This window comes from Neopsephotus bourkii, unplaced genomic scaffold (genome assembly GCF_033783945.1).
Source record: "Neopsephotus bourkii isolate Nb327-2 ecotype Australia unplaced genomic scaffold, CSIRO-AGI_Nbou_v1 NB_196, whole genome shotgun sequence".
In the NCBI taxonomy this organism is placed as follows: domain Eukaryota; kingdom Metazoa; phylum Chordata; class Aves; order Psittaciformes; family Psittacidae; genus Neopsephotus; species Neopsephotus bourkii.
Window position 1 is genome coordinate 9,629,379 of NW_026900709.1, and position 25,072 is coordinate 9,654,450.

Consider the following 25,072-nt stretch of genomic DNA (forward strand, 5'->3'; position numbering starts at 1 on the left):
TTTATTCAAAGAATCAGTGCAGTTTAAAGCAACATTTACACTTTTTGGCTTTCCAGAACCACCAAGGTTTATTAAGAAACTTGACTCCTCAAGACTTGTGAAACAGCATGATTCCACTAAGTATGAATGCAAAATAGGTGGATCTCCGGAAATGAAAGTCACCTGGTACAAAGGTGAAACTGAGATCCATCCCAGTGAAAAATACCGAATGTCCTTTGTGGATTCAGTGGCAGTCATTGAAATGTACAACCTCAGTGTTGAAGACAGTGGTGACTACACTTGTGAAGCTCACAATCCAGCTGGTAGTGCAAGCACCAGTACCTCACTGAAAGTAAAAGGTCAGAAACACAGTTCTTTCCTTACCTTTCTATTTTCATGAGTCTTCCTTTTAGGAAAAGTGCTTAAATCCCACTTTCTTTAGTCAGAGAGGCCAAAACCTGTCTGAACAGAGGGCAAATCTTTTGTCTGCTTGTTATACTGTGGGATATCTATCTTAATTATGGTTTGTCTTTGCTGTTTGGCATCAGAGTGGCTACTTGAATACTTTGTCTTCTTTAATCTTCTTCCCTCAAATAACACAAAATTTCTCCTCCCCCTTTTTTTTTCCAGCACCCCCCATTTTTATCAAGAAGCCCCATCCAATTGAGACCTTGAAAGGGTCTGATATTCACCTAGAATGTGAGCTTCAGGGCACTCCTCCATTCCAGATTTCTTGGTACAAAGACAAACGAGAAATTCGGAGCAGCAAGAAGTATAAGGTCATGTCTGAGAACTACCTAGCTAGTATTCACATTCTCAGTGTGGATACTGCAGATGTTGGTGAATACCACTGTAAAGCTGTAAATGATGTGGGGAGTGACTCCTGCATTGGCTCTGTAACACTAAGAGGTTTGTATAAAGACTGGCATCTTCTTGACATTGCATTGTTCCTGTCATTCTCCTCCTACTTTGGCACTACTGGCATGTTTTTTTTACTGTTAAATATCTTCTCTTAAATAGCACCACCAACCTTTGTGAAGAAGCTGAGTGATCTCACTGTTGTAGTTGGGGAGTCGATTGAACTGCAGGCTGCAGTAGAAGGATCACAGCCCATTTCTGTTCTGTGGTTAAAAGACAAAGGGGAAATCATCAGAGAAAGTGATAATCTTTGGATTTCCTATTCAGAAAACATTGCAACTATGCGGATTGGAAATGCAGAGCCAGCCAATGCTGGGAAATACATTTGTCAGATAAAAAATGATGCTGGAGTTCAGGAATGCTTTGCCACACTGAGAGTTCTAGGTTGGTAGCATGAGATTAAAAAACACAATGTGGTCTACTATGATTTCAAATTTCAATTTTTACAATACTAAGAATTATTGCGTTGTTGGTTTTAAAATATTTGTGACTTGCATCTCATTGCAGAACCTGCAGTCATTGTTGAGAAGCCAGGCCCAGTCAAAGTTACAGCAGGAGACTCATGTACTCTGGAATGCACAGTAGATGGCACACCAGAGCTTACTGCTAGGTGGCTTAAAGATGGGAATGAACTGTCCACTGACCATAAATATAAAATCAGTTTCTTCAATAAAGTATCTGGGCTTAAGATTCTCAACGCAAGACTAGAAGACAGTGGAGAATATACCTTTGAGGTGGAAAACAGTGTTGGTAAAAGCAGCTGCACAGCTTCAGTGCATGTCTCAGGTTAGTTGACTATTTGAGTCACATCCGATCCTACAGTTCTTTTATATCACCTTCAGATAGCAAACTGATTCTCAAGACTGGCGGCCTGAGAGACTCATCATTTGTATAATCTTAGGAGTACTTGGCAAGCCACTTTGACAGACATCAAGAATGGATGCCTATCTAACCTCTGAGGGGCAAGGGCTTGAGTTGTTGCAAGGGCTTCATTTCTTTGGCTTTAGTCTACATGTCTTCTTGGACAGCTGGTACAATATTTCTTATGAAAAAGAAATGCAAAAATAAAAGGTGTCCCTCAAAAGTGTGATTGAAAGTTCCAACATGTCCTTAACCATCAACTATTTTTTTATGACTTAGGTGTGTAGGAACAGATTGCTTAAGCAGATACATCAAAAGAAATTTCAGTGATTTTATTATGCATGGGAAACCTTCTGCATTTTAAGCTCCTGTATGGTATTTATTTCTTTTTCTCTTTTTTATTAAAAAAAAATGCAGATCGTATTATACCTCCTTCTTTCACAAGAAAACTGAAAGAAACATATGGTCAGCTGGGTTCTTCTGCTGTACTGGAGTGTAAAGTTTATGGATCACCACCTATTCTTGTTTCCTGGTTTCATGATGGAGAGGAGATTATCAGCGGAGACAAGTATCAGGCTACTCTTACAGACAATACCTGTTCTCTGAAAGTGAATGGACTTCAGGAATCTGATATGGGAACTTATTTGTGCACAGCTAGTAACGTAGCTGGGTCTGATGAGTGCAGTGCATTTTTGAGTGTTAGAGGTCAGTATCAATAAGAAGCCAGAGTCAGAAGGCACAAATATATTTTCAAAAAGACTTAATTCTTTGATCTGTATGTATTTCTTATTATCATGCTCTTCATCAAAAGTTGAAATGTACTTCTTTTGTTTTCTTTGCATGCTTAGAACCACCATATTTTGTGAAGAAACCTGAACCACTGAATGTTTTATCTGGGGCAAACATAACCTTTACCAGTATCATAAAAGGCTCCTCTCCATTGGAAGTTAAATGGTTTAGAGGTAGTGTTGAGCTAGCACCGGGACACAGATGCAGTATCACCTTGCAAGATTCAGTTGCAGAACTGGAGCTATTTGATGTACATCCACTTCAGAGTGGAGACTACACTTGCCAGGTCTCTAACGAGGCAGGGAAGATTTCTTGCACAACACATCTTTTTGTCAAAGGTTTGTCCAGACTACTATTTCTTATGCTTCTAAAAATGATCTCTTGGCTTTATTTAATTTGTTTTCTTCCCATTGTTCTTTATAGAACCAGCCAAATTTGTGAAGAGGGTGAATGATTTAAGTGTAGAGAAAGGAAAAAATTTGATCTTGGAATGCACATACACGGGTACTCCACCAATTTCAGTGACATGGAAGAAAAATGGAGTAAAAATAATGCACTCTGAAAGGTGTAGCATCACCACTACAGAAACATCTGCCATACTGGAAATACCTAATAGCAAACTAGAAGACCAGGGGCAATATTCTTGTCATATTGAAAATGATTCTGGACAAGATAATTGTCATGGTGCAATCACAATACTAGGTGCGTCAAGCCAACATCATTTCATCGAGTATTATTTGAACTACCAATGCTCATTGTGCAATACCCTTTTGTGTTAATGGTGTATATTTGTTCTTCAGAACCACCTTACTTCGTTACACCCTTGGAGCCAGTGCAGGTGACTGTTGGGGATTCTGCATCCTTACAGTGCCAGGTTGCTGGAACACCAGAAATGATTGTATCATGGTACAAAGGCGATACAAAGCTGAGAGGAACTGCTGCTATGAAAATGCACTTTAAAAACCAAGTTGCCACTCTGGTTTTCAGCCAGGTAGACAGTAGTGACAGTGGGGACTACATCTGCAAAGTAGAAAATGCTGTTGGTGAGGCTGCTTCATCATCTTTGCTGACAGTTCAAGGTGAATATTTAGTTTAAAAACATGCAAAAAATGGCACCTTTTTCTTAAGCATGTTTGCTATTTCAAAAGAACAAACAACCAACCCAAAGATTACCTTTTCCATATTACTTTTTCTGCTTTACAGTTTCTTGGCTTGGCTTGTCTCTGCATTACTGTCTTCTCTTAACAAAAGTCTACCAGTGAAGCTAATCAAAATGTGTCTCTCATTGATCACAGCTCTTCTGTGGGGATACAAGCTTCTGTCTTCCTTTCCTATTGAGGATATTTCTTTGATTGTTTCTACATTAGCAGTTGTGAGGTTTTAATAGGGTCACTGGGTGTAACTGATGGCAGAAGGGTTATACACTTTACTGCAAACATATGCACAGTGCTCTTTTCACATCAGGTTCCAAATAAATGATATGCTGAATAAAATCTGTAATCGGAAGTTATAAGCAAAAGTTGAGTGTACTCTACAGTATATTAGGCAGTGATTACTGTTGAGTACAACAATAGGTGCGTATCTTCTGAAAGCCTTCACTGTACAATACTTGTTTTCTTACAGAGCGTAAACTTCCTCCTTCTTTTATGCAAAAATTAAGAGATGTCCATGAAACCGTTGGCTTACCAGTTACATTTGATTGTGGCATTGCTGGTTCAGAACCCATAGAAGTATCTTGGTTTAAAGACGGTGTACGTGTAAAAGAGGACTACAATGTTCATACATCCTTCATAGATAATGTAGCAACTCTTCAAATTTTGAAAACAGATAGGAGCCTTATGGGACAATATACCTGCACAGCTACCAATGCAGTCGGGACAGCTTCTTCTAGTGGCAGGCTTGTCCTTACAGGTCAGTGGGCTGTGAAATATTTAATGGAAATATCTCAAAACTAACTTTAGAAATAGATTTAATACTGTACAAATTATATTTATTTCACACAGGTTTAAAGCAAATCAAGATTTTAAACTGATGCCTTTTTATTTATTTCACTCTTCAGAAGGGAAGACTCTTCCATTTTTTGACATCCCAGTTACACCTGTGGATGGTATTATTGGAGAAAGTGCTGACTTTGAGTGTCACATCTCTGGAACACAGCCTATTAAAGTCACTTGGGCAAAAGACAACCAAGAGATTAGAACAGGAAGAAACTACCAAATCAGTTATGTAGACAACACAGCCCACTTGACCATCTTGAGAGTTGAGAGGGGAGACTCTGGACAGTATACCTGCTATGCTAGCAATGAAGTTGGAAAGGACTCTTGCACAGCTCAGCTGACTGTTAAAGGTATTGAATAGATTATACATTGTGTGTATATTTTTGTGCATACATTTTTCTGTCTTTAATTATAAAGGAAGTTAGCTTTATTGCTGCAAGATAACTTTGAGAAGAACTTTTGAGATATAGCTTGAAAGTACCTGAAGGTACCTATGTGTCTCTGAAGGGGGTTAGGATTGGTCACCAGCAATGACAGGAAGAGAAATTAATGAATATTTTCTTCGGACTTGTTTCTTTATAGGCTTTGGCCTATTTCTTTCTGGGGAACTTGGCAAAAATCTTGGGGCTTTTATGGCATTTGATGTAAAAATGTAAGAGGATTTATTCTTTCAAATAGGAAAATCAAATATGACAGTGATTGTAAAAGCAAGACACATTCTGTTTATCTTAGCATGCTTTCACTTAAAAAAACCCCAAATATCCTGTTTAAATGAGAGCAAGTATTAATTCCCCAATGTTGAAAACTTTTTTCTTGAAACATTTCCTTTAGAATCTTCCATTTCCATTTCTTTCATAGAATTTTGTTAATTTTTTTTTTTTTTTTTTTTTTTACAGAACGAAAATCTCCACCAACTTTCACTAAGAAACTGTCTGAAGCAGTAGAAGAAACAGAAGGGAATGAACTTAAACTTGAGGGCCGTGTTGCTGGCTCTCAGCCTTTGACTGTTGCTTGGTATAAAAACAATCAGGAAGTTCATTCAAGCCCTCATTGTGAAATATCTTTCAAAAATAACACCTTAATTTTGCACATAAAGTGTGTAGAACAATCAGATGCTGGTTTATATACCTGTAAAGTGTCCAATGAAGCAGGAAGCGTGTTGTGTACATCTTCTGTTGTTGTCAGAGGTTAGTTGAAGTCTTTTTTCAATTTGCTTCTTACTTTTCTTTGTTGCATGTTAGCGAAAACATACAGCTTCTATCTTATGAGCTGGTTTTACTTTAATTTGTCCAGCAGTAATTTGTCCTGAGATGGGTAGACTAAACTGAGTTAAACCACAAAATCAAAGAATTCTTCTAACTTTTCTTATTAAAATACAACAATATTTTTCAAAGAGGGGCTTCCTTTTCACTATTTGCTGTGACTGATCTAAATTGAACATTGAAATCTTCGTGACATTCCTGTTGAATTTTTAATCATCCTCTTTTCGCGGAAAAACAGTTTTTCGGTGCATTTACACCTAAGCTTGTGCAGCCTTGACTGTGTGTTATAGCAGCATGGCACTTCATCATAATACAATTGTAGGAGATTGCATATTTTTTTCTTTAAAGGTGCTTACATAGTTTTGCAGCCTAATAGTGGTGTTTTAATTCTTATAGTGTTTTTCACATGTGAATGTCCTTGCTGTGTGGAGTAAAGACATTTCTTGCATGTTTGCATAGAAAACTTATTGTCTTGGTACTTATTCCATTTTCTAATACTATGATCGACGTTCTCAGACTTCTGTTTATCCTTCTTCATTCTTTGCCACTGTCTTCTTAAGAATCACATGTATCTCCTTTTCTCTTACATTCTTAATCTTACTTTCCTCCCTTGAGTATTCACTCAAGCATTTTCATATTCCAGAACCCAAAAAGCCTCCAGTTTTTGACCAGCCTCTTCAACCAGCAGCAGCAGAGGAAGGTGATACTATACAGCTCAGCTGCCATGTCCAAGGATCACAGCCAATCCGGATTCAGTGGCTGAAGGCAGGCAGAGAAATAAGAGCTTCAGACAGATGCAACTTCAGCTTTGCTAATGGAGTAGCTCTTCTAGAACTCGCTGCAATTACCAAATCGGATTCAGGAGAATATGTATGCAAAGCTTCAAATGCAGCTGGCACTGACACTTGCAAATCTAAAGTGACAGTTAAAGGTACAATAACATGGAGACAATCAAGGTGTATGACAAAAATTTAAACCAAATTCCATCCCACTTTATTTTCTGTGGAACAAAAAGGGTTAATAATCTAATAGAAACAATTAGTATATTTTAGTTATTTGCAAACTCACACAATCTAGGAAGACAGTACATTTGAAAATTAACTCTACATAAATAGGGCATAAACAATGGGAGATTAGTGTCAAATCAACACTATAGTCTTACCAAAATGACTAAGAATTTAGTTTCTAAATCTAAACGCTAAATTGTTTGCAAAATGCAAGCTAAATGAGTGAAATTACTTGGACATGCAAATTTTATGCAGAGGATGGGAACAGTGGTGTTTATTAAAAGAAAATACAGAAGGGATTTGATTGAGCATGTAGTCATCAAAGCTAATTGCTTCAGGACTGTTACATTTAGAACTTCTAGCTGAAAGCAAATATAGTCTAAGCATGCGTCCTTCCATGTATGTCTTGCCTTACCATTGCGTGAAAGACTTAAAAGTTCAGTAATACGCAGAAATAGTATATTATTTACTATATAAGTATCCAGAAGTCTAAGAACTGAGCAAACAAACAAAAAAAAACTCAAAAGTCACTGATAAAAAAATGCAAGTAAAAATGAAATTTTCAGAAATAGACAGAAAAGAGAAACCTCACCAAAAACTCAGCTATTTTAAAAAGTGATGATTCTTATTTGCATATCTACCTATGAATTTGTATCCATGCAGAATACGAATGACCTGACTGAAGTTAATGAACAGCACAATCTGGCCCACAGTATTCAATTTCATCTGGAAAGTAAAATGCAAGTTAACTAAAACAACATAAAACCATTTTGCATTTTTATCTCTTGCATACTATTTTGTTCCACCTTTGTAATTAATTCATTTTTTACCATTCCTTTGGAAGCATCATCATGCATGAACATAAATTATTACAAGGAACCATCTGTTTTATTGTATTACTCTATTTTTTTTTAGAAAAAACAGCAGCCTCACCAGTAGCTAAGAAAGCAGAACTGGAAGGAAAACTTTATTTTGTATCAGAGCCTCAGAGTATCAAAGTCATGGAAAGTAAGGATTCTTTTCAGAACATACATTGTCTTCTATTTGCCTGTACCTTTTGTTTGAGATTATGTCCTGCTCTTATAGTCAGCTGGAAAGACTTAGCTTCCTTATTTGCATCTTTTTGCAGAAACTGTTGCAAAATTTATTGCAAAAGTTGGAGGAGACCCAATTCCAAATGTTAAATGGATGAAGGGAAAATGGAGGCAACTCAACCAGGGAGGTCGCATTACAATCCAGCAGAGAGGAGATGAAGCCAAACTAGAAATAAAGGACACAATAAAAACTGATTCTGGCATGTACAAATGTGTAGCTTTTAACCAACATGGTGAAATTGAGAGGAGTGTAAACCTACAAGTTGAAGAAAGAAAGAAAGAAGTTGTTGAAGGGGATCTCAGGGCAAAACTAAAAAGGTATATGGGAAGATTTTATAGATTAATTTACCATCAACACAGAGGAAACATTTCATATTATATATCTCAATTCAACATATATGTTTTAAAATTCATTAAACATGAATAACTTATAAAAGTAGAAGCGTCTGACTAGACAAAACTAAAGGATTCCACTCCACAGTGCAGCTGAAAGCTGATTCATTTTTTCATTGAACAACTTTATATGAATGAAGCATTGCATATTTATCTTATGTCATTGCTTTGAATAGCACTCCAAAAAGGAAGGAAGGAGAGGAAGAGCAACCTATTGATATCTTGGAACTTCTCAAAAATGTAGATCCCAAAGAATATGAGAAATATGCTCGCATGTATGGAATTACAGATTTCCGTGGCCTCCTGCAAGCCTTTGAGTTACTAAAGCAAACCCAAGCAGAAGAAAGCCATAGACTGGTAAGATACAGTGTGACTTTAGCATTTAGCCTTAAGAGTAACATGGTTCATTTGAACAAACTTCGTGTCCATGATCTGATGTTACTGTGTGTGCAGGATTTTATGGCTCCTCTTTGGATCTTTTACAGATAGTTCTCAATTTCTTGCACACTCAAACCCAAGAAGAAGTAATGGGTCTTCTGGCTAAGTCTTCCTAACTTGGCTTCAGTTTTTAAGATGGGGAGCAAACATTAGTTGCAGTACAGTTACAGAAAATTTGATGTAGGAACTAATCCTATGTTGGACAACCATGACAGCTTGACATTTAGTACTTTTTAATCTTTTAGTATATTCTGCCTTTTTACAGGAAATTGAGCTTACAGAAAGAGCTCAAAGAGAAGATCAGGAGTTTGATGAACTTGTAGCTTTTATTCAACAACGACTCTCACAAACAGAGGTAACATATATTTGGATTAATATATGAAATATTCAAACTCATAACAGGGAATTTGAAACTAATTTAAACTAATATTTTTCAGCCTATTACTCTGATCAGAGACATTGAAAATCAGATGGTTTTAACAGATGAGGATGCTATCTTTGAGTGTGAGATTAAAATTAATTATCCAGAAATTAAACTTTCATGGTACAAGGGAACTCAGAAGCTGGACTCCAATGACAAATATGAAATTAGAATTGAAGGTGATCGCCATATACTAAGAATCAGGAACTGCCAACTTGAAGATCAGGGAAATTTCAGAATAGTGTGTGGACCACACATTGCTAGTGCCAGGCTAACTGTGATCGGTAAGTATGCTTTTGAAGTATGTATTTGAATTAATATATACATTAATTCTTCCACTGTCTGATGCCTGCTAAAATGTATGTTTTAACATGCTAATAGAACCTGCAGTTGAGCGGCATCTCCATGACACCACTTTCAAGGAAGGAAACACTTGCACGCTGTCCTGTCAGTTCTCTATCCCAAATGCCAAGTCTCAGTGGTATAGAAATGGGAGACCCATTAAGATAGGAGGGAGATACTCAACACAAGTGTCTGACAAAGTACACAAACTCATCATCAAGGATGTTAGAACAGAAGACCAGGGACAATATACCTGCAAGCTTGACAATCTAGAAACAACTGCAGATCTGGCCGTTGAAGGTTTGTAAACTGATATAAATTCTCTTTGCTACAGTAGTGATAAGCAGCTTCTGGAGGTTCTGTAATAGAACAAATGAAAATAAAAGGAATTTCTTAAAACTGTATTCCCAAACTTGGAAACGGACTAAATGAGACAGTTTGCTGTCCTTTCTCTTTGGACATGTGTCATATTTCTGTTAGTATTTTTGACTAAATCGTCATAGCTAATATTCCCTGGCCCTCAAAAAAATCTGAGTCATGCTTGCTTTTATTTTCTTTTTCTCTGGTAATCTTGTATTTTCATTGGACCTCCTCTTTTTCTTAATTATTCATTATCTTTCCTCTCCTTAATGACTTCTCTTGTATAATTTATCTGCACAGCAATCTTCTTATAGTTGTACTCTTATGTCTTCTAATCTTCATTCTTACATAGAAGACTTCAAGAAGATGGAATTCCTTTTTCTTACTCTACTTTTTCAAGATCTGCCTCTTATTGTAATGTAGCTGTTATTATGGAAAAAATTAGAAGGAATTAGATAAGCTAAATGGCCTGATGATGCATAACAATTAATATATTCTTTGTTTCTAAAAACAGCAGAACCAATTCAGTTCACTAAGAGCATACAGAACATTGTAGTGAGTGAACACCAGTCTGCAACCTTTGAGTGTGAAGTGTCTTTTGATGACGCAGTTGTGACATGGTATAAAGGCCCCACCGAACTGAGAGAGAGTCCCAAGTACAGCTTCAGAAGTGAAGGTCGCTGTCATTATATGACCATTCACAATGTTAATGCAGAAGATGAAGGTAAAAATGCATGGAATATTTGTGCTGATGCTTTACTTTTATCTGATTTTGATGTCTGTTTTTTTAATGATAAAGGCGTATAAATATAAACATTCTTGGCTGTTGCAGGTGTATACTCTGTAATTGCTCGTCTTGAACCAAGAGGAGAAGCAAGAAGCACTGCAGAGCTCTATCTGGTAACCAAAGGTTAGTGAATTTGCTGAACAAATTTATGATCATAACCATCTGCAAATTTGTGAGTTTGAACATGATTCTGGATATACAAATAGTACTAAAAGAAATTTAATATTTTTTTGCAGAAATCAAGCTGGAGTTGAAGCCACCAGGTAAAGATGATGAGCAAGACTGGCACAAGATCAAAACTTCACTCTGTCATAGATTTAGTGCTTTGCTCTGCTCTGTTTTTTATTTTTGACTCATTTTTTCCTTGTTATAGTAAGTCAAACCTAGGCCCTGAAAAAACATTCCTCATCATCATATGAGGAGCTAATTATTCTAATAAACAATGACAATGAATACCTTGGTAACTCCAAAATCAGTGATATTACTGTTTTTTAAAATGTGTAGAATTTTGTACATTCTTTAAAACACAAAAGTTCATTTTTGTTTCTATGACTGAGGAATAGAATAAGTAAGAGGTACCAATGAGTAGATTTGATATCCTCTGCACAACTGAAAATAAATAACCAGGGATGCAGAATGGGTAGCAATCATCTCTTTATGATATACAATGATCTTTTCTGACTGTTTTTAAGACCCAATACTCCAAAATTATGCAAGAATTATTTAGAAATAAAATGAAACAGTGTAGAATCTAGCCAGATTGAAAGATTAATGCAATTAGTTATCTACTGATCAGCTATCTTAATCTTGAGGAGTAGGCTGCAACCTATTAATGCTAGGAAAACCACAATTAAAGCACCATGAACTACTATTCTTGGGGACAGCATATTCAAATCTATTTTTTATATTAATTCAGTTAAAAATTTTGATTTCATAGATGTTCCTGATGCCAAGGTTGCAGTTCCACCTCAAAAAGCAGCTGAAGGTAGGTTAACATACATGTGCCACAATGCTGTTTTATATCTGCACTAAAGCAGCAAGCCAGTGGGAACCTCTGAGAAAAATCTTAGACAATGACAAGATCTAGTTAATTGTTTTCATACAAATATAATATGAGTAAGGCTTGGCTTGGATAGTCTTGTTTTGCTGTGTAGAATACTATACACAAATAATGGTCAGAATGAAGCCTTCTCTCTGAAAAAGATTGTGTCTTTTCCTTGTTGTTTTCCTATCAGTCTCTTGTTCACTCCATCTTCCTCTTATTTCCACTTTCCTTTTCTGATCTTTATTTTCACCTTTTCTTCTTTTCTACCAAAGAGATAGTTTTTAGACAAGCTGCCTGAAATGCTACTCTTTGGAGAAAAAAAAGAAGAGAATCTTTTAAAGTAGTAAAATAGGTTGTATTTTTATTGTGACTGATCTCTCCCCAGGCTCTGGTATTTGCCTATAGACTTCAAACATTATGTGTATTTCTGCTGCATTCAAGTTTACTATGAACCTTAGAAGTTCAATATCTTGTGTTTCATTTCCCAGGTAACTTGGTATATGCTTTCAGTAGCAGCAGGAGGGGAAAGATTTATATTTAGATTAATTACTATCAGCAAAGATATGAGACTGATGGCACTAAAGAAAATAAGGCTGAGAAGGGTCAGAATTCAAATAAAGGTAGACTGTGGATTTCCATTCAAAATATATTATTTCACTTACAGTAAACATTCAGAATGAGCAACATGCTGTGAGAAAATCATTGCACAGATTTTCCAAATGCAGGATTTTTTTCATTTACAGGAAAGCATTGTACTCATATTTTATTCTATATGTTCTGTTTTTCCTATAAGCTGCCCCTATTCCTATCCTTCTACCTCTTGTTCCACCACCAGAGGAGAAAAAGCCAGGTAAGAATACATGAATTGTTTGGACAGTGTGCGTATGTTTAATTATGACTGTCAGTTGATTGGGTTTTTTTAATTTTAATTCTAAAAAAAAAACCTTTTTTTTTTTTTTTTAAGCAGAAAAAAAGGTTCCATTAAAGAAAGTCTCCAAAAAGGTGGTTAAAAAAGTTCCTGAAGAAGTCCCACCACCAAAAGGTAACTTCCTTTTTTTTATAATTTAAAAAACATAACATTACCTTGGGAAAACAACATAATTTGTTTTAAATTGTCTTGAATCAATCAAATCAGTTTGATTTTTGTTCTTAGGTTAGAAACATGCATATTTGAAATCCAAGCTGATTAGGACTGCTTAAAAAAGAGTCACTTCTTTAAACACTTCTTTAAACTGTGAAAGTGAAATCATTTAATTAACTGCTGATATCCAATATGCCTTGCAAGTTCCAGGCTATGAGATGAATAATCTGTTTTCTCTTTTTTTTGAAGTTCCTGAGGTGCTGCCAGAGAAGCCCAAAGAGATAAAAATAACATCCATGGCAAGGAGAGAAGAGATTCATGAAGAAAAGAAGGAAATATATGAACAACCCAAAGAACCTTATGAAGAATGGGAAGAAGATTATGGAGAAGACCACGAATATTATGTCAAGGAAGAAGGCTATGACGAAGGCGAAGAGGAATGGGAAGAAGCTTATGAAAAAAGAGAAGTGATTTATGAAGAAAAACAAGTGATTCATGAAGAAGGTATTTTAATTATACTATTTCTTCTCTTTTTTCATACTTGTTATTAAGGCCCAAAAATTTTGAGCTAGACAGCTTTTTTTTTTTTTTTTTTTGCTACTTTTTTTTTTATATACAACATTTGGACCTTAATAATTTTCCAAGTTTTAACTGGCACTTTATAATCAGACAAGGACTTTAGTATGGCATGTTGTAAATGCAGATAGAAATCAAGACACTATAATTTGTTGGCAATGGACTTTTTAAGCTTAATCTTTAAAACCTAATATAAGTTAGTAGTTTGTAAGGATATGTGACTTTTTTACTTGGTTTGGACATTTCTTCTCATTTTCATGCATTCTACATAAAATTTATTTAGATGAAAAGTTTCACACATTAATTTCTTGATGTTGGTAGCTGTATTTTATAATTCCTTGCATACTTTAACTATCTTGGGTGGTAGTAACATGTATGCCTTGAGGAACAGAATTTGGCTCTGATGAGAAACCATCAAACTTGGGAATGAGCAGAAAATTCTACTGCAGCAATTGGATCTCCAAAACTCTTAAACTTACATAAACTTACAATGGCACAACTAATAATTTTTGTGTGTATCAAGCCTTGAGACTGCATTTTTTCAGCATCAATGTTATTTTTCTTAAAGTTGTTGAAGTTCCTAAGAAGCCTGTGCCTGAGAGAAAACCACCAACAATTACAGCTGAAAAGAAGGAAAAGAAAGAAGTAACAGTTCATAAAGGTATGACCTTCCTGCAAAACTAACAGGAACATGCATATTAAGATTTCTCATGCATCTTTTTTCAAGCTGACCTGTGTTGGTTATTCCCATTTCCTTGAAAAGGAGAAAAGTCTCTTTATGTTGGACAGTGACATGAGTAAGGCTTATGGCAACATTTCCTCTTCTTCTGCCCTCATGTTTTTGAGCAGAAAGAGAATAGTGGCACTGGTGGTTGAAACAAACCAGGAACTGCTGGCAAAATCAAGCTGAGCTTTCATTATCTTTCCTACCCACATTATATTTGCCTTGGGCTTGGGTGGTGCTTTTGAGCCAGTGAATGCTGCACTTCTGAGAAGCATATATTCAGATCACTGTATATCTCTCAGGGGAGGGTAGGCCTTATCACTTTTTTCACAAGTGCCTTTACCAACAAAGTTCGCCCTAGTGAATGATGTGCTGAACAACGAACAGTATGCACAAAGTGTATAACATCCTAAAAGAGAAAATAGCATTATACCTGGTTTGTGTCCAGAAAATGATCTACAATATTATTTAAATAATAAATCTATTTGAATCACTTACAGTTGTCAAGAAACCTGTCGATGAAAAAGTGGAGATAACTACTCAGAGGGTTGCAGAAGAAAAAGTCAAACGGGCTGAGGGTAACTACTGTTTAACTACCTTATTTTCATTTTACATGAAAGTAGTGGCTGTTGTTACTTAGCTGATATTCATACGCCTTGTCTTCATACAGTCATGGGTCTTATAAATTTTTCAGTCCTTGAAACGTAATAAAAGCTTCTGCTGAATGCATAAAAGCAAAATGAAAAGCTTTTTATGGAAAAATGTTAAATGCAGATGCTAACCACAGATGATTTAAGAAAGGAAGTGGGTGCAGATTTTTGCCTTGACTTGTCTACCAGGGTATCTTGGTTAATTGAAATAAAGATACCTTTATTCCCTTTATTTCAGTTATGAAATAAAGATGCATCCTTATTCCCCTGGTGACCACCTCCTCTTGTTTAGGAGTTCCCATTCTGCAGCAGGAGTCTGTTGGCTACAATTCAGTCTATGTCAGGCTGTAACCTGTGTACTAAATGCTCTGAGTTGCCCAGCCTCTTTAGAAGGTAGCAGTAAAAAATTGCTACTTTCTACCTAATGCTTTGCATGGCTTCAAGGAGCTTAGCTACTGAGTTAGGTTGTTTGTCATTTGTTGTATTTTCAACATCATTGCTAGAATTATGATATCTTTGTTAAATATATGACTCACAAAATTTTAATGCCAACAGTTACCAAGAAAGTTCTACCACCAAAGCCTACACCAATGATTGTTGAAGAAAAAGTTATGAAAAAGGAAGGTACAGATCGGCATCTTTCAATTGCAGCACCCTGAGTGTTCTTGTGCTTCTTGTGAATATGTGGGCCTGTGTGCATGTATCTGGATCTGTTGTTCTAGTCATGTTGTGACTACTCTCAGTGTTTAAATAGTATGTGTACCATGCTTTATCTTTCTTAAAGTTTGTTTTTAATATGTTTGTGGCCAGCCTTTTGATTCTTGTTTAAACAACGCAGAGGATATTGCAGTGCGATTTAGCTTTTTCTTCATCTCTTCTGTCTGCTGGCCTATGCTTATATAATAAGCATAACTTTTGCCTAGTGCCCCAAAGTTTCCTTAAAGAACTGCCATTGCAAGTCTTCTTATACACTATTTCCAAAAACCTGTGCATGCATTTATTTTATATCTTTAGGTTAATGATGTCTGTGTCTTACTCTTTAACAGATACTAAATATTATACTTGTGTGCTTGTTTTGTGTTCAGTATTTTAGAATATAAATACTGTCTAAATATGTCTAAGACTTAAATGTGAAATACAGATACAGATTTGGTAAGAACTCACATGCTGATTACCACTAATGTGGATCTAGAATACAAAATACTAAAACAAAATCCTATTTTTAAAGTACCTACAGTAGAAACATGGACTGTTTCAGAAGAAAAGATGTCAGTTTCTGTCCACAAACAAGAAGAGTATTCATATGTCACAGGTATGTACAAACTCAAAAATCTGTGCACGCAAATCAGATCAATCTTCCAATAGATGTCTTTTAATCTTTTGTTACATATGGCAAATTACATATTTAGACACATCTGTATTTGTTTCCAATTATGTTTTGCTTCTCTTTGTTCATTGTGTTACGTAGCCTCGGTTTTATTTAGATTAAGAAATGTCGACATTTCAACTATTTTAATACTGTTTTAATGCTTTTCTTTGAAGAGCCAACAGAGCGTGAGAAAACAGTTGAAGAAAGATTCTTTGAAGCTGTTTACCCAATTGAAGGTAGATTGATTAAGTGACTAATTAATATCTGAGATTTTTTAAAATAATTCAAATCTGTAGTTAACCAAAAAACACATTTATTTTTCCTTTTTTTTTAATATTAGCTTATGTGTTTTAGTGACCTTTGTGTACTGGGGACACATAATATCTTCTTAAAAGTTTTTCAGATTCACTACAAACATTGATACTTCCTATCTTCAAATTTAATTTCTTTAAAATTCCTATTGTAGCACGTAAGGAAGTTGAAGAGGAAGAGGAGGAGGAAGAAGTAATTTCTACAGAACAGGAGATCCCACACGTTGAAGGTGAATAAAATCTTTGTATCATCATGTGCTCCATTTTTCTGAACTTCCAGGTTAACTGCCTGTACAGCTCTTTACCAAACAATAGCATATAAGTACTGAGATCTTTCCATCTCTGGCTCTGCTTTCAAATGTCGAAACCCTATTGCTTTTCTAAGTGTCATTCTTCTTCATCACTGCTTTAAATAATTCTTTGAATATCTTTCTTGAGATGAGCATGTTGTATCTCTTTGACCAAAAAAGCGTATTTTTTTATAGTGTTTGCTTATCCAGTGTGTTGAAAGCAGCCTACTGTGATCTTCCAAATGTTTTTGCTGTTTCCTAAGTGTTCACCACCTATCTCTTTAAAGTGCCTGAGATACCTAAGAGGCATGTTCCAGAAGAAAGAAAGCCTGTTCCTGTTCCTAAAAAAGAAGCAGCTCCACCAGCTAAAGGTATTTCTATTGCACTAGTAAACCGAAGAAAAAACAAACAAAGAGAAACCACACCACAAACACAACAACCCCCTCCCCCAACTGTCTTTCATTATATTATTTTTCATGTTTTCTTGCATATATTTATTAATTTACTCTCTATGTGGCTTTGGTTTTGAATTATCTCCATATGCATTATTCGATTTTTCATTATTTCAGTTATCTCCATACTTTCACTTTTTCATTTATGCTTATAGCTTGCATTTGCCTCAGCTTTGGCTCTTCTTTTGTCCTAACAACCTTGCACTCATTGTTTGTATTTATGTTGAGCGGCTTTTGGAGAAAATGGTATGGTGTTTTTATTTCAACAGAATGCCATGAAAGGTGATAGTGCAGTAATGTTGACATCAGAATTTTGTACTGTATCGTAACGTCTTTTCCACATAGTCCACTGTATGTCCAAAAGGTTGTACATAGTATTGTGCTGCTGTGGCCAGCTCTTGTCCAGACACTATGTTCTATAAAGCAATCTTGGATTGCTGAAGTCTGTATAAGGTGTCCAAAGACTAAAGCTCTCTCACTTTGACAATGTTTTCCAAAGTGCCTGAAGTCCCTAAGAAACCTGTTCCAGAAAAGAAAGTTGCTGTTGCTAAAAAGGAAGTGGCTCCCCCAGCAAAAGGTACAGCATCTTTTCAATATGTGCTCTAACCAGTCCTGTGCTATTGTACTGTTTTCCTTAACTACTGTTCACTTCTCCTATAAGCTTATGCTAAATATAGTCTTTCTGTGGTATTTTGTATGTCTGTTCTCATCTAAGACAAACTCAAAAGCCTTAGAAAGATTACTTAAACAAGTTTTAATACCTTTAAAGTTCCTGAGGTGCCTAAAAGACCTGTACCTGAAGAAAAAGTACACATTCCAGTTCCCAAAGAAGAACCTCCAAGTGCCAAAGGTATACTTAGTGATGGAGTGTACATGTTCCTGTTGAATATCTTTTAATTATTTTTTTTTTATCCTGTACTGTCTGTGTTATAAATTGTTTTAATAATGTATAATTCTCTGTGTATATAGAACAGCTTTTAAGGCCAGTTAACATACATGAGAAGTTCTTTGTTCAGTTAAGAAATCTGCTAGGCTTCCAGAGACTGGTTTGATTTGTTCATTTTGTTTAGGTTTTTTGTTTGATTGGTTTTGAGTTTTGTTTTGTTTTGTTGTTTTGGGTTTTTTTTTTGTCAAATGTATGTTGCTCTTGTCCTACACCTTTCTATGTTAAGTGTATGAATGTGTTATGTAGCATATCTTGATATTCTTGTAAATGGATTAATAAAATTCTGTAATACTTCAATACATCTTTGAAATACAGAATTCAGTTATCTTGTATTTTATCTGTTTTAAGTGCCAGAGATGCCCAAGAGAGCTGCCCCAGAGAAAAAAATTGTTCCAAAAAGAGAGGAAGCTCCACCACCTAAAGGTACACTTAAATAACTAACATTCTTTTCTTGTTATCTTAAACATCTTATGTCAAGTTTTGGCTTTGATTTTTAACTACAGCTTGTTTTAGTTGTACTTCAGTTGCACTAGCTGTGTATATTTTGTGTCATTTTTTTTGTGGATAACTGTGCTATAGATGCAGTCTTAAAACACTTGTAATTTTAGTTACTTAATGTTGTTATAATTCATATTAATTAAGCAACAGAAGTACCTAAGAAACCAGCTCCAGAAGAAAAAATACCACGTGTTCCTAAAATAGAAGAAGCTCCACCTGCAAAAGGTAAAATGTTGTTCAATGTAATATCATTTGTTGTAGTCTTTAGAACATTGAACTTGTCTCAGATTGCTAAGCTGTTGTATTTTTGCAAGCAAAATATGTCCATGCGTAATCTTTTTGAAAGATATATTTCTCTTACATGATTCTTCTGCTAGTTTTGCACCTTATAGATCCTAAATCTAAATACTTTTTTTTAAGTGCCTGCAGTTCCTAAGAAACCTATGCCTAAAGAAAAAGTATCTCCTGCTGTTCCTAAAAAAGTTGAGCCTCCTCCAGCTAAAGGTATGCTTTCAAGTAGAGGAAAAGAATATGCTACTTCTTAGCTTCTGTTTGTATGTTCTGTATTGTTACCCGTCATTGATTTGTACTTCTGTGAATTCTGCTGTTCCGATTTAGTGACAATGAATAGTTACAGTATGTGGTATGTGTTGTGCAATTAGTACAAAACCAGTATTTCTAAACATTCAATCTCTGTTACGTGTTATGAGCTCAAAACCCTTAAGCAATTCTTTGGAAACTTAGATTTAGCATTTGGCAACATTGCTTTTACAATGGAATTAAAGAAGAATACATTTAATATTATTATCTTTCAAAGTGCCTGAAGTGCAGAAGAAAGCCACTTTTGAAGAAAGAGTTCTTATTACAGAAGAAAGAATATCTGTTGCCATTCCAGAGGAAATCCCACTACCTGAAGGTACATTATAAACAGATAATAATAAGAAACTTGTGCTTTGTCTACAAGTTTATTTTTCTAGGATCAGATCAAAATACACAAAAGTTTCATGTTAGTTTTCTTGTATAAGTTTTGTGTTGAAAATTTGACAGATTTGCAAGTAGTTAAGAGCTTCCTGAATGTCTTTTACCATATTAGTCTTGAATGACACAATCCCACCTTATTGACACAAATGAAAACTCTACTACTGAATACAGTGACCTTGGGATCAGGTTCTCGTGAAATCATAGGAAGAAATATGGATGTATAGTGTTGAGTTCAGACTCTGCCATTTAGGACTGTGACCATCCATTTGTTTTGCTCCCTACAAAGCTCTCTGTAGCCCTGCAGATAACAATACTATTTCTCTTTCCAGTGTTAGTTTCTCACCAGCTCTTTTAGCTTGCATTCTCCTACTCAGGAAAGGTTGAGTTCAATTGTTTTAAGTTAGTATAATTCCAAAATATGTCTGCTTCAGCATAGCTGAAATCAACATTTTGGCCATTTTTATATCCCATTAATAACTAGCCAGGCAAGACAATTTACATACTCTATTAAAAAAGCATAAGTGAGTTTTTAAAAGCAGATATGGAAGATATCAAAAATATGAACATGCAAATATATATTCAGATGGATATGTGCACTGTTAATTTCTGTTTGTCCCCTGCAAATCAATGTTTTACCCCAGAACAAGTTGATGTTTTCCTGATACGGTCACCATTGTTGAAATGAAGATGCCAGGCTTTCCTTTCAAATACTGACATACCCTTCTTATCTTGTTCCTCTTCTTACTTTCACATAGCCAGATCAAGGAGCAACCTTTAATTCTTTGACTGTTGTTCCCCCCTTCCCTCAGCTGTTGCAATGGGGAAGTTTGGGGAGCTGAGGTATTCTGATGGACTGATAATTGGCCAGTGAAGGATATTTGAGAGATACAACTGCACATAATAGGGGGATCAGGAAAACACATCATGTAGAGCAAATCATACATATGGGTGTGTGCGTAGCACTTTCTGTATTGTATGCAAATCTGTCATTGTCATATAGAACTTTTAAGAATTGGTCTTAATCTTCTCCATTCATTGACCCATCCATTGATCCATCCATCCATCCACCAAAAATACTAAAACTAGTAATTTTCTTTAAAGAACCAACAGTAGAAGAATGGTCTGAAGAAGAAATGGAGGAAGTATCTATTTCCGTTCACAGAGAAGAGGTTTCTGAAGGTATGACCACAGTTCAAGAATGCTAGGCAAAAGCAAAAAAAATAATTTTTGTTTTGTACCAAATATACTGTGGATTAATGTCTACTCTATTCATAAACAAAAAATTACAACTATATAAATATGTTTCATATCTTATAAATTTTAATGCTAATAATGCCTACAATTTCTACTTTGCCTTTTTTTTTTTGATACAGTGAAAATAATGAGGTATCTCTTGGATGTTGAGAATTATCAGCCCTTTTTTTTTCTTTTTTTGTGGGTTTATTTGTTTTAATTTTGTTATTTTATTATTTTCACAAAAATTCTCTGTTGGAAGTTCCTCTTCCACCAGGTTGCTTGGATGAAGTAAATGTCCTTCAGAATATCATGGTGCACTTTGGTTCCTGAGACCATTTAATCATAAAATTACTATATTGTTTTTACCTGGGAGTTTATTGGTGGTATCATAATGCTATGAAGGACAGTAACATACATTGATTGACTCAACTTCCATTGAATCAAATGACACCATGGAAAATATTTTCAAGGGGTGGCTTTAGTCAAGGAATTTTCTTGGTATTTGGAAGAGAGGTTTTCTGAAAGTGTACAGATTACAACACTGGTGAACTAGTGGACAGAAGAATGGAAAGTGCTGATCCAGTACTTCAAATACTGATTGTTTTCAAATGATACAGAACTACAAGATAGCAGCTCAATCTCAGTTCCATTTAAGTTGCATGGAGTTTTTCCTTTGCCTTCAGAGGGAGCAGGATGGTTTGAATGTAGATTTTGTAATAGCAGAGTTGTCTGTTAGCAATGCATACTGCTTATTCTTGTCTTACAAATATTTTATTGCTTTAAAGGGCCATAAAGACAGTAATAGGTCTTAAGTATTTTTTAACTTTACTCTTTTTAAGTGACTGAAGAAGAGTCTTACTACATAGAGGAGAGGGTAACTGTTCCTAAAAGAGAGGAAGCCCTGCCCACTAAAGGTATACATTCCTTTCCTTACAAAATATTGGTTGTTCCATCATTCTGAGCGTTATGTTGCCACTACGTTTGTCTCCATTTGTGGTTTTAGTATTAAGGAAATGTGTGTTTGTTCTAGTTTTACTACTCTTTGTAAATCCATGTACTGTAATCTTTTAAAGTGCCTGAGAAGCACAGGAGACTTGTCCCTGAACCAAAAGTTCCAGCTGCCCCCAAGGAAGCTCCAGGAGTTAGAGGTACAAATCAGTTCCTCATCTGGGTGATGTATCTTCAAGGAAAATATGTTTGATTTACTGTCTTGTTTCTACATGTTGACATGGCTGGTGTGTGCTTACAGAGATGAATGGTTGTCTGAAATTCCATCTTGTACTGTGACAAGTATTGTTTGTGTTAACTCAGGAAAGCACATTGTGATGTTGTAAGCAATGAAAAATATTGCATCTTAATATTCTTTCTTATCTTCCTTCTTATCTTACTCATTTTTCTAAAGTTCCTGAAGTTCGTAAGAAAGTAGCTCCTAAAGAGAAAGTGCCTGTCCGTGTGCCTAAAAAAATGGAGGCTCCACCACCAAGAGGTATACCAGTGTTTTTTTCCTGTTGCAAAAAGCTCCTTTTATTTTTTTAAAATGAATGAAATCTTTAACATATATGCATGTTGATTAAAATATATTTTTTGTATCAAATTTCTTCAGCATTATACATGTACTTATGTCCGTTTGCCTACAATGTGGTCTCTGGTCTGTGTCGTCTTGATGAGATTTATATGTTATTTCATCTTTTATCCTATGACTGTCTGTGAAATCAATCAAGTATTCTAAAGTTGCACAATCTTTTTTAAGAACCTGCAGAAGAACAGGTGCCCACTTTTGAGATAGAAGTTGAAGAACCTCCATCAACAAAAGGTAAACAAACTGAGAATATTATTATCATGGAAAACTTTTTGTTTGGCCTTGCAGCATTTCTGTTTAGTCATCTTACTTAAATAAATTTGTGTTTGTTACTATCTGTAACTTATGTCTGGATCTCCCCTTTCTTTTGACTATTTGCTCATCTTTGCAGTAAGACTGTAAAATACAGTCTTCTTCAGTGTCTGTTGTTGTTGAAGTTTACATAGCATTTTCTTTTTAAAAAGATCAGATTAAATAGAAAAATAGTTCAAATATTGCAATTAAATACCCTTACACTTATTATTTTCAAGTGACTGAAGTACACAGAAAAATTATCACAGAAGAAAAAGTTGCAGTTGCTAAAAAAGAAGAGGCTCCACCAAAAAGAGGTATATCTTTTTTTCAGTGCTACACAATAGAAGTCTTGTTTCAAGAATACTGATTTTATAATATCTAATTGTTTAACACAAGCTGTAATGTTCAGTGTTTGCTGTCTTTTTTTATTTGACTTGAAAAATGTCAAGTCCCTGCATTTTTGTTTTGTCATCTGATTATGTTAATAAATTGTGATTGATTCAAAATCATTTTAAATACTTTTTTTTTTTTTTTAACAAAATGTCAGCTTTGCCCAAGAAGCCTGTGCCAGAAGAGAAAGTACCTGTTCCCTTTTCACAAAAAGTGGCAGGTCCACCAGCAAAAGGTACACAAGTTTGTTTGAAAGCACAGAAGGCTTCCAAATATCAGATGCCCATACACACAATGTTTCTGGTTAACCAAATCCCAGTCTTCACTGACTTGATTATAAATGGAAAGGACCTTTGTGTTCTCCCCTGCAAAAAATGCAGAAGGTGACAGAGAAGAGCCACACGCCTTCATTCCTTGAATTTTCTAGCGCTATTTAACTTCATTGATTACTTTGGCTGCTTAAGTGCTTTGGAAAGCTGAGTTAACGCATTTACCCAGTGAAGAAGTTAAATAAATATTAATGCATTTAGATTAAAAAAAATTAATGTTTTATAACATTGTCAATATTCAGTGAAGGGTTTCAAACTTACAAATATTTCCTCTGGTTTTTTGATTTTCTTGTGTTTGAGAAGTGATTTTGTTATGTATCCTGTATATGTGGTGTCCTGTGGTTTAACTATGTTTATAAAGGGCCAGGAGGCAAATTATTTGCATCTTCCTTTCATCTTAATCATTCCGTCTTAATTCCTGATATGTGAATATGTTGTTTGGTTTTGATGTGGTTTTGTCTATATATCTATTCTTCTAATATTGTATGTATTACTTTAGTAGATTTTTTAATGTTAAATTATATTTGTGTTGTTACTAAAATTGCAAAGTGTTTCAAAGTGTCTAATTTATATGCAGAATTTATTCCTAGATCTCCGCTCCCCCAAAAAGGTATCTTAAAAATATATAATGCATATCTACCTACTATGCATTAAAGCTTCCTCTGTGATTTTCTCTGTTAATTTATGTGTCTTTACATCTGTACAGCTGGTGTTACTGTTGTATCCATTATAAGTGTACTATTTCTCCATAATTGTTTGTCTGTAATTCTTTTGTATGAACTTCAGAGAGTGTGTCGTTTTTTTTTACTTTATAATTCTTGCAATTACTATCTTTAAAGTGCCAGAAGAACCAAAGAAACTTGCCAGAGAAGAAAGAGTTTCCATTGCTGTTCCAAAAAGAAAAGTGTCTCCACCACCAGAAGGTACTCCTGCCCATGGATTATCCTATGAACACACTGCCCTCATGCAGTACCACCAAAGCTTCAAGCCTGCTGGTCTGGCACCTTTCTTGAAGTTCTAATGGTAGATTCATAGAACCATTTAAGTTGGAAAATACCCTTAAGATCACCAAGTCCAACAGTTAACCTGACACTGGCAAGTCCACCAGTATGTCCCACCATAGTCTCAAGGGAACATTATCAGAGCCTGAGAAACACTAGATGCATATTTTTTCCAATTGCTCTGGCTTTGGGAGGTGTCAGAAAATAATAACTAGTTTTCTAAGAACCCCTAAATGGGATATTTATTATTGTACATTATAATAATCCAGAGAAAAATATTAATGCTAGATTCTGTCTTTGAAGTACTAACAGAAGAAGAACACTGGGCTGTGTCGGAGGAAGTATCTGTTTCTCTTCACACGGAAAAGGAGATCTCATACACAGGTATGAATGGACTAAAAAGATTCTATGTCCAAATTTACATCTTGTTATCTACTTAAAAAAAACCAACACAAAACGAACAACAACAACAACAAAACCCACTAAGACATACACAAACAATACTAAACAAAAGAAAACAAAACACAATTTCATGTCCTGTGCAGATCACCAGTTTATCCTGAAAGTTGTTCGTATAATACCACAGGACACTATTCCATTCTCACAAGAAGCTTAAATCTTTCAACCTGGTTTACTGTTGCCGTAGTGGAAGCCCAACCACTTCACTAGGTC

The 25,072-nt window shown here is 35.3% G+C and overlaps 1 protein-coding gene and 1 long non-coding RNA gene across 2 annotated transcripts in view; both read left to right on the plus strand.

Moving 5' to 3' along the window:
- Positions 1 to 25,072, plus strand: part of TTN (titin) — a 256,966-nt gene that overhangs the window by 80,712 nt on the left and 151,182 nt on the right. Inside the window, exons 88-126 of the mRNA XM_061379384.1 lie at positions 57 to 338; positions 610 to 888; positions 1,000 to 1,281; positions 1,405 to 1,683; positions 2,176 to 2,463; positions 2,607 to 2,885; positions 2,971 to 3,249; positions 3,348 to 3,626; positions 4,171 to 4,458; positions 4,607 to 4,894; positions 5,441 to 5,731; positions 6,450 to 6,737; positions 7,729 to 7,821; positions 7,943 to 8,225; positions 8,477 to 8,657; positions 9,004 to 9,093; positions 9,176 to 9,443; positions 9,541 to 9,801; positions 10,376 to 10,585; positions 10,694 to 10,771; positions 10,885 to 10,911; positions 11,586 to 11,633; positions 12,487 to 12,543; positions 12,658 to 12,735; positions 13,024 to 13,278; positions 13,919 to 14,011; positions 14,575 to 14,652; positions 15,280 to 15,348; positions 15,953 to 16,036; positions 16,267 to 16,329; positions 16,560 to 16,634; positions 16,982 to 17,065; positions 17,646 to 17,723; positions 18,441 to 18,515; positions 18,735 to 18,815; positions 19,011 to 19,094; positions 19,408 to 19,506; positions 20,673 to 20,750; positions 21,647 to 21,721. Coding sequence (XP_061235368.1) covers positions 57 to 338; positions 610 to 888; positions 1,000 to 1,281; positions 1,405 to 1,683; positions 2,176 to 2,463; positions 2,607 to 2,885; positions 2,971 to 3,249; positions 3,348 to 3,626; positions 4,171 to 4,458; positions 4,607 to 4,894; positions 5,441 to 5,731; positions 6,450 to 6,737; positions 7,729 to 7,821; positions 7,943 to 8,225; positions 8,477 to 8,657; positions 9,004 to 9,093; positions 9,176 to 9,443; positions 9,541 to 9,801; positions 10,376 to 10,585; positions 10,694 to 10,771; positions 10,885 to 10,911; positions 11,586 to 11,633; positions 12,487 to 12,543; positions 12,658 to 12,735; positions 13,024 to 13,278; positions 13,919 to 14,011; positions 14,575 to 14,652; positions 15,280 to 15,348; positions 15,953 to 16,036; positions 16,267 to 16,329; positions 16,560 to 16,634; positions 16,982 to 17,065; positions 17,646 to 17,723; positions 18,441 to 18,515; positions 18,735 to 18,815; positions 19,011 to 19,094; positions 19,408 to 19,506; positions 20,673 to 20,750; positions 21,647 to 21,721 — 6,447 coding nt within the window. The remainder of the gene's footprint in view (positions 1 to 56; positions 339 to 609; positions 889 to 999; positions 1,282 to 1,404; positions 1,684 to 2,175; positions 2,464 to 2,606; positions 2,886 to 2,970; positions 3,250 to 3,347; positions 3,627 to 4,170; positions 4,459 to 4,606; positions 4,895 to 5,440; positions 5,732 to 6,449; positions 6,738 to 7,728; positions 7,822 to 7,942; positions 8,226 to 8,476; positions 8,658 to 9,003; positions 9,094 to 9,175; positions 9,444 to 9,540; positions 9,802 to 10,375; positions 10,586 to 10,693; positions 10,772 to 10,884; positions 10,912 to 11,585; positions 11,634 to 12,486; positions 12,544 to 12,657; positions 12,736 to 13,023; positions 13,279 to 13,918; positions 14,012 to 14,574; positions 14,653 to 15,279; positions 15,349 to 15,952; positions 16,037 to 16,266; positions 16,330 to 16,559; positions 16,635 to 16,981; positions 17,066 to 17,645; positions 17,724 to 18,440; positions 18,516 to 18,734; positions 18,816 to 19,010; positions 19,095 to 19,407; positions 19,507 to 20,672; positions 20,751 to 21,646; positions 21,722 to 25,072) is intronic.
- On the plus strand, positions 21,908 to 23,044 carry LOC133226181 (uncharacterized). Its single transcript, XR_009729439.1, has 4 exons — positions 21,908 to 21,955; positions 22,210 to 22,293; positions 22,558 to 22,620; positions 22,917 to 23,044. It is a non-coding gene; the product is annotated as an uncharacterized LOC133226181 (long non-coding RNA).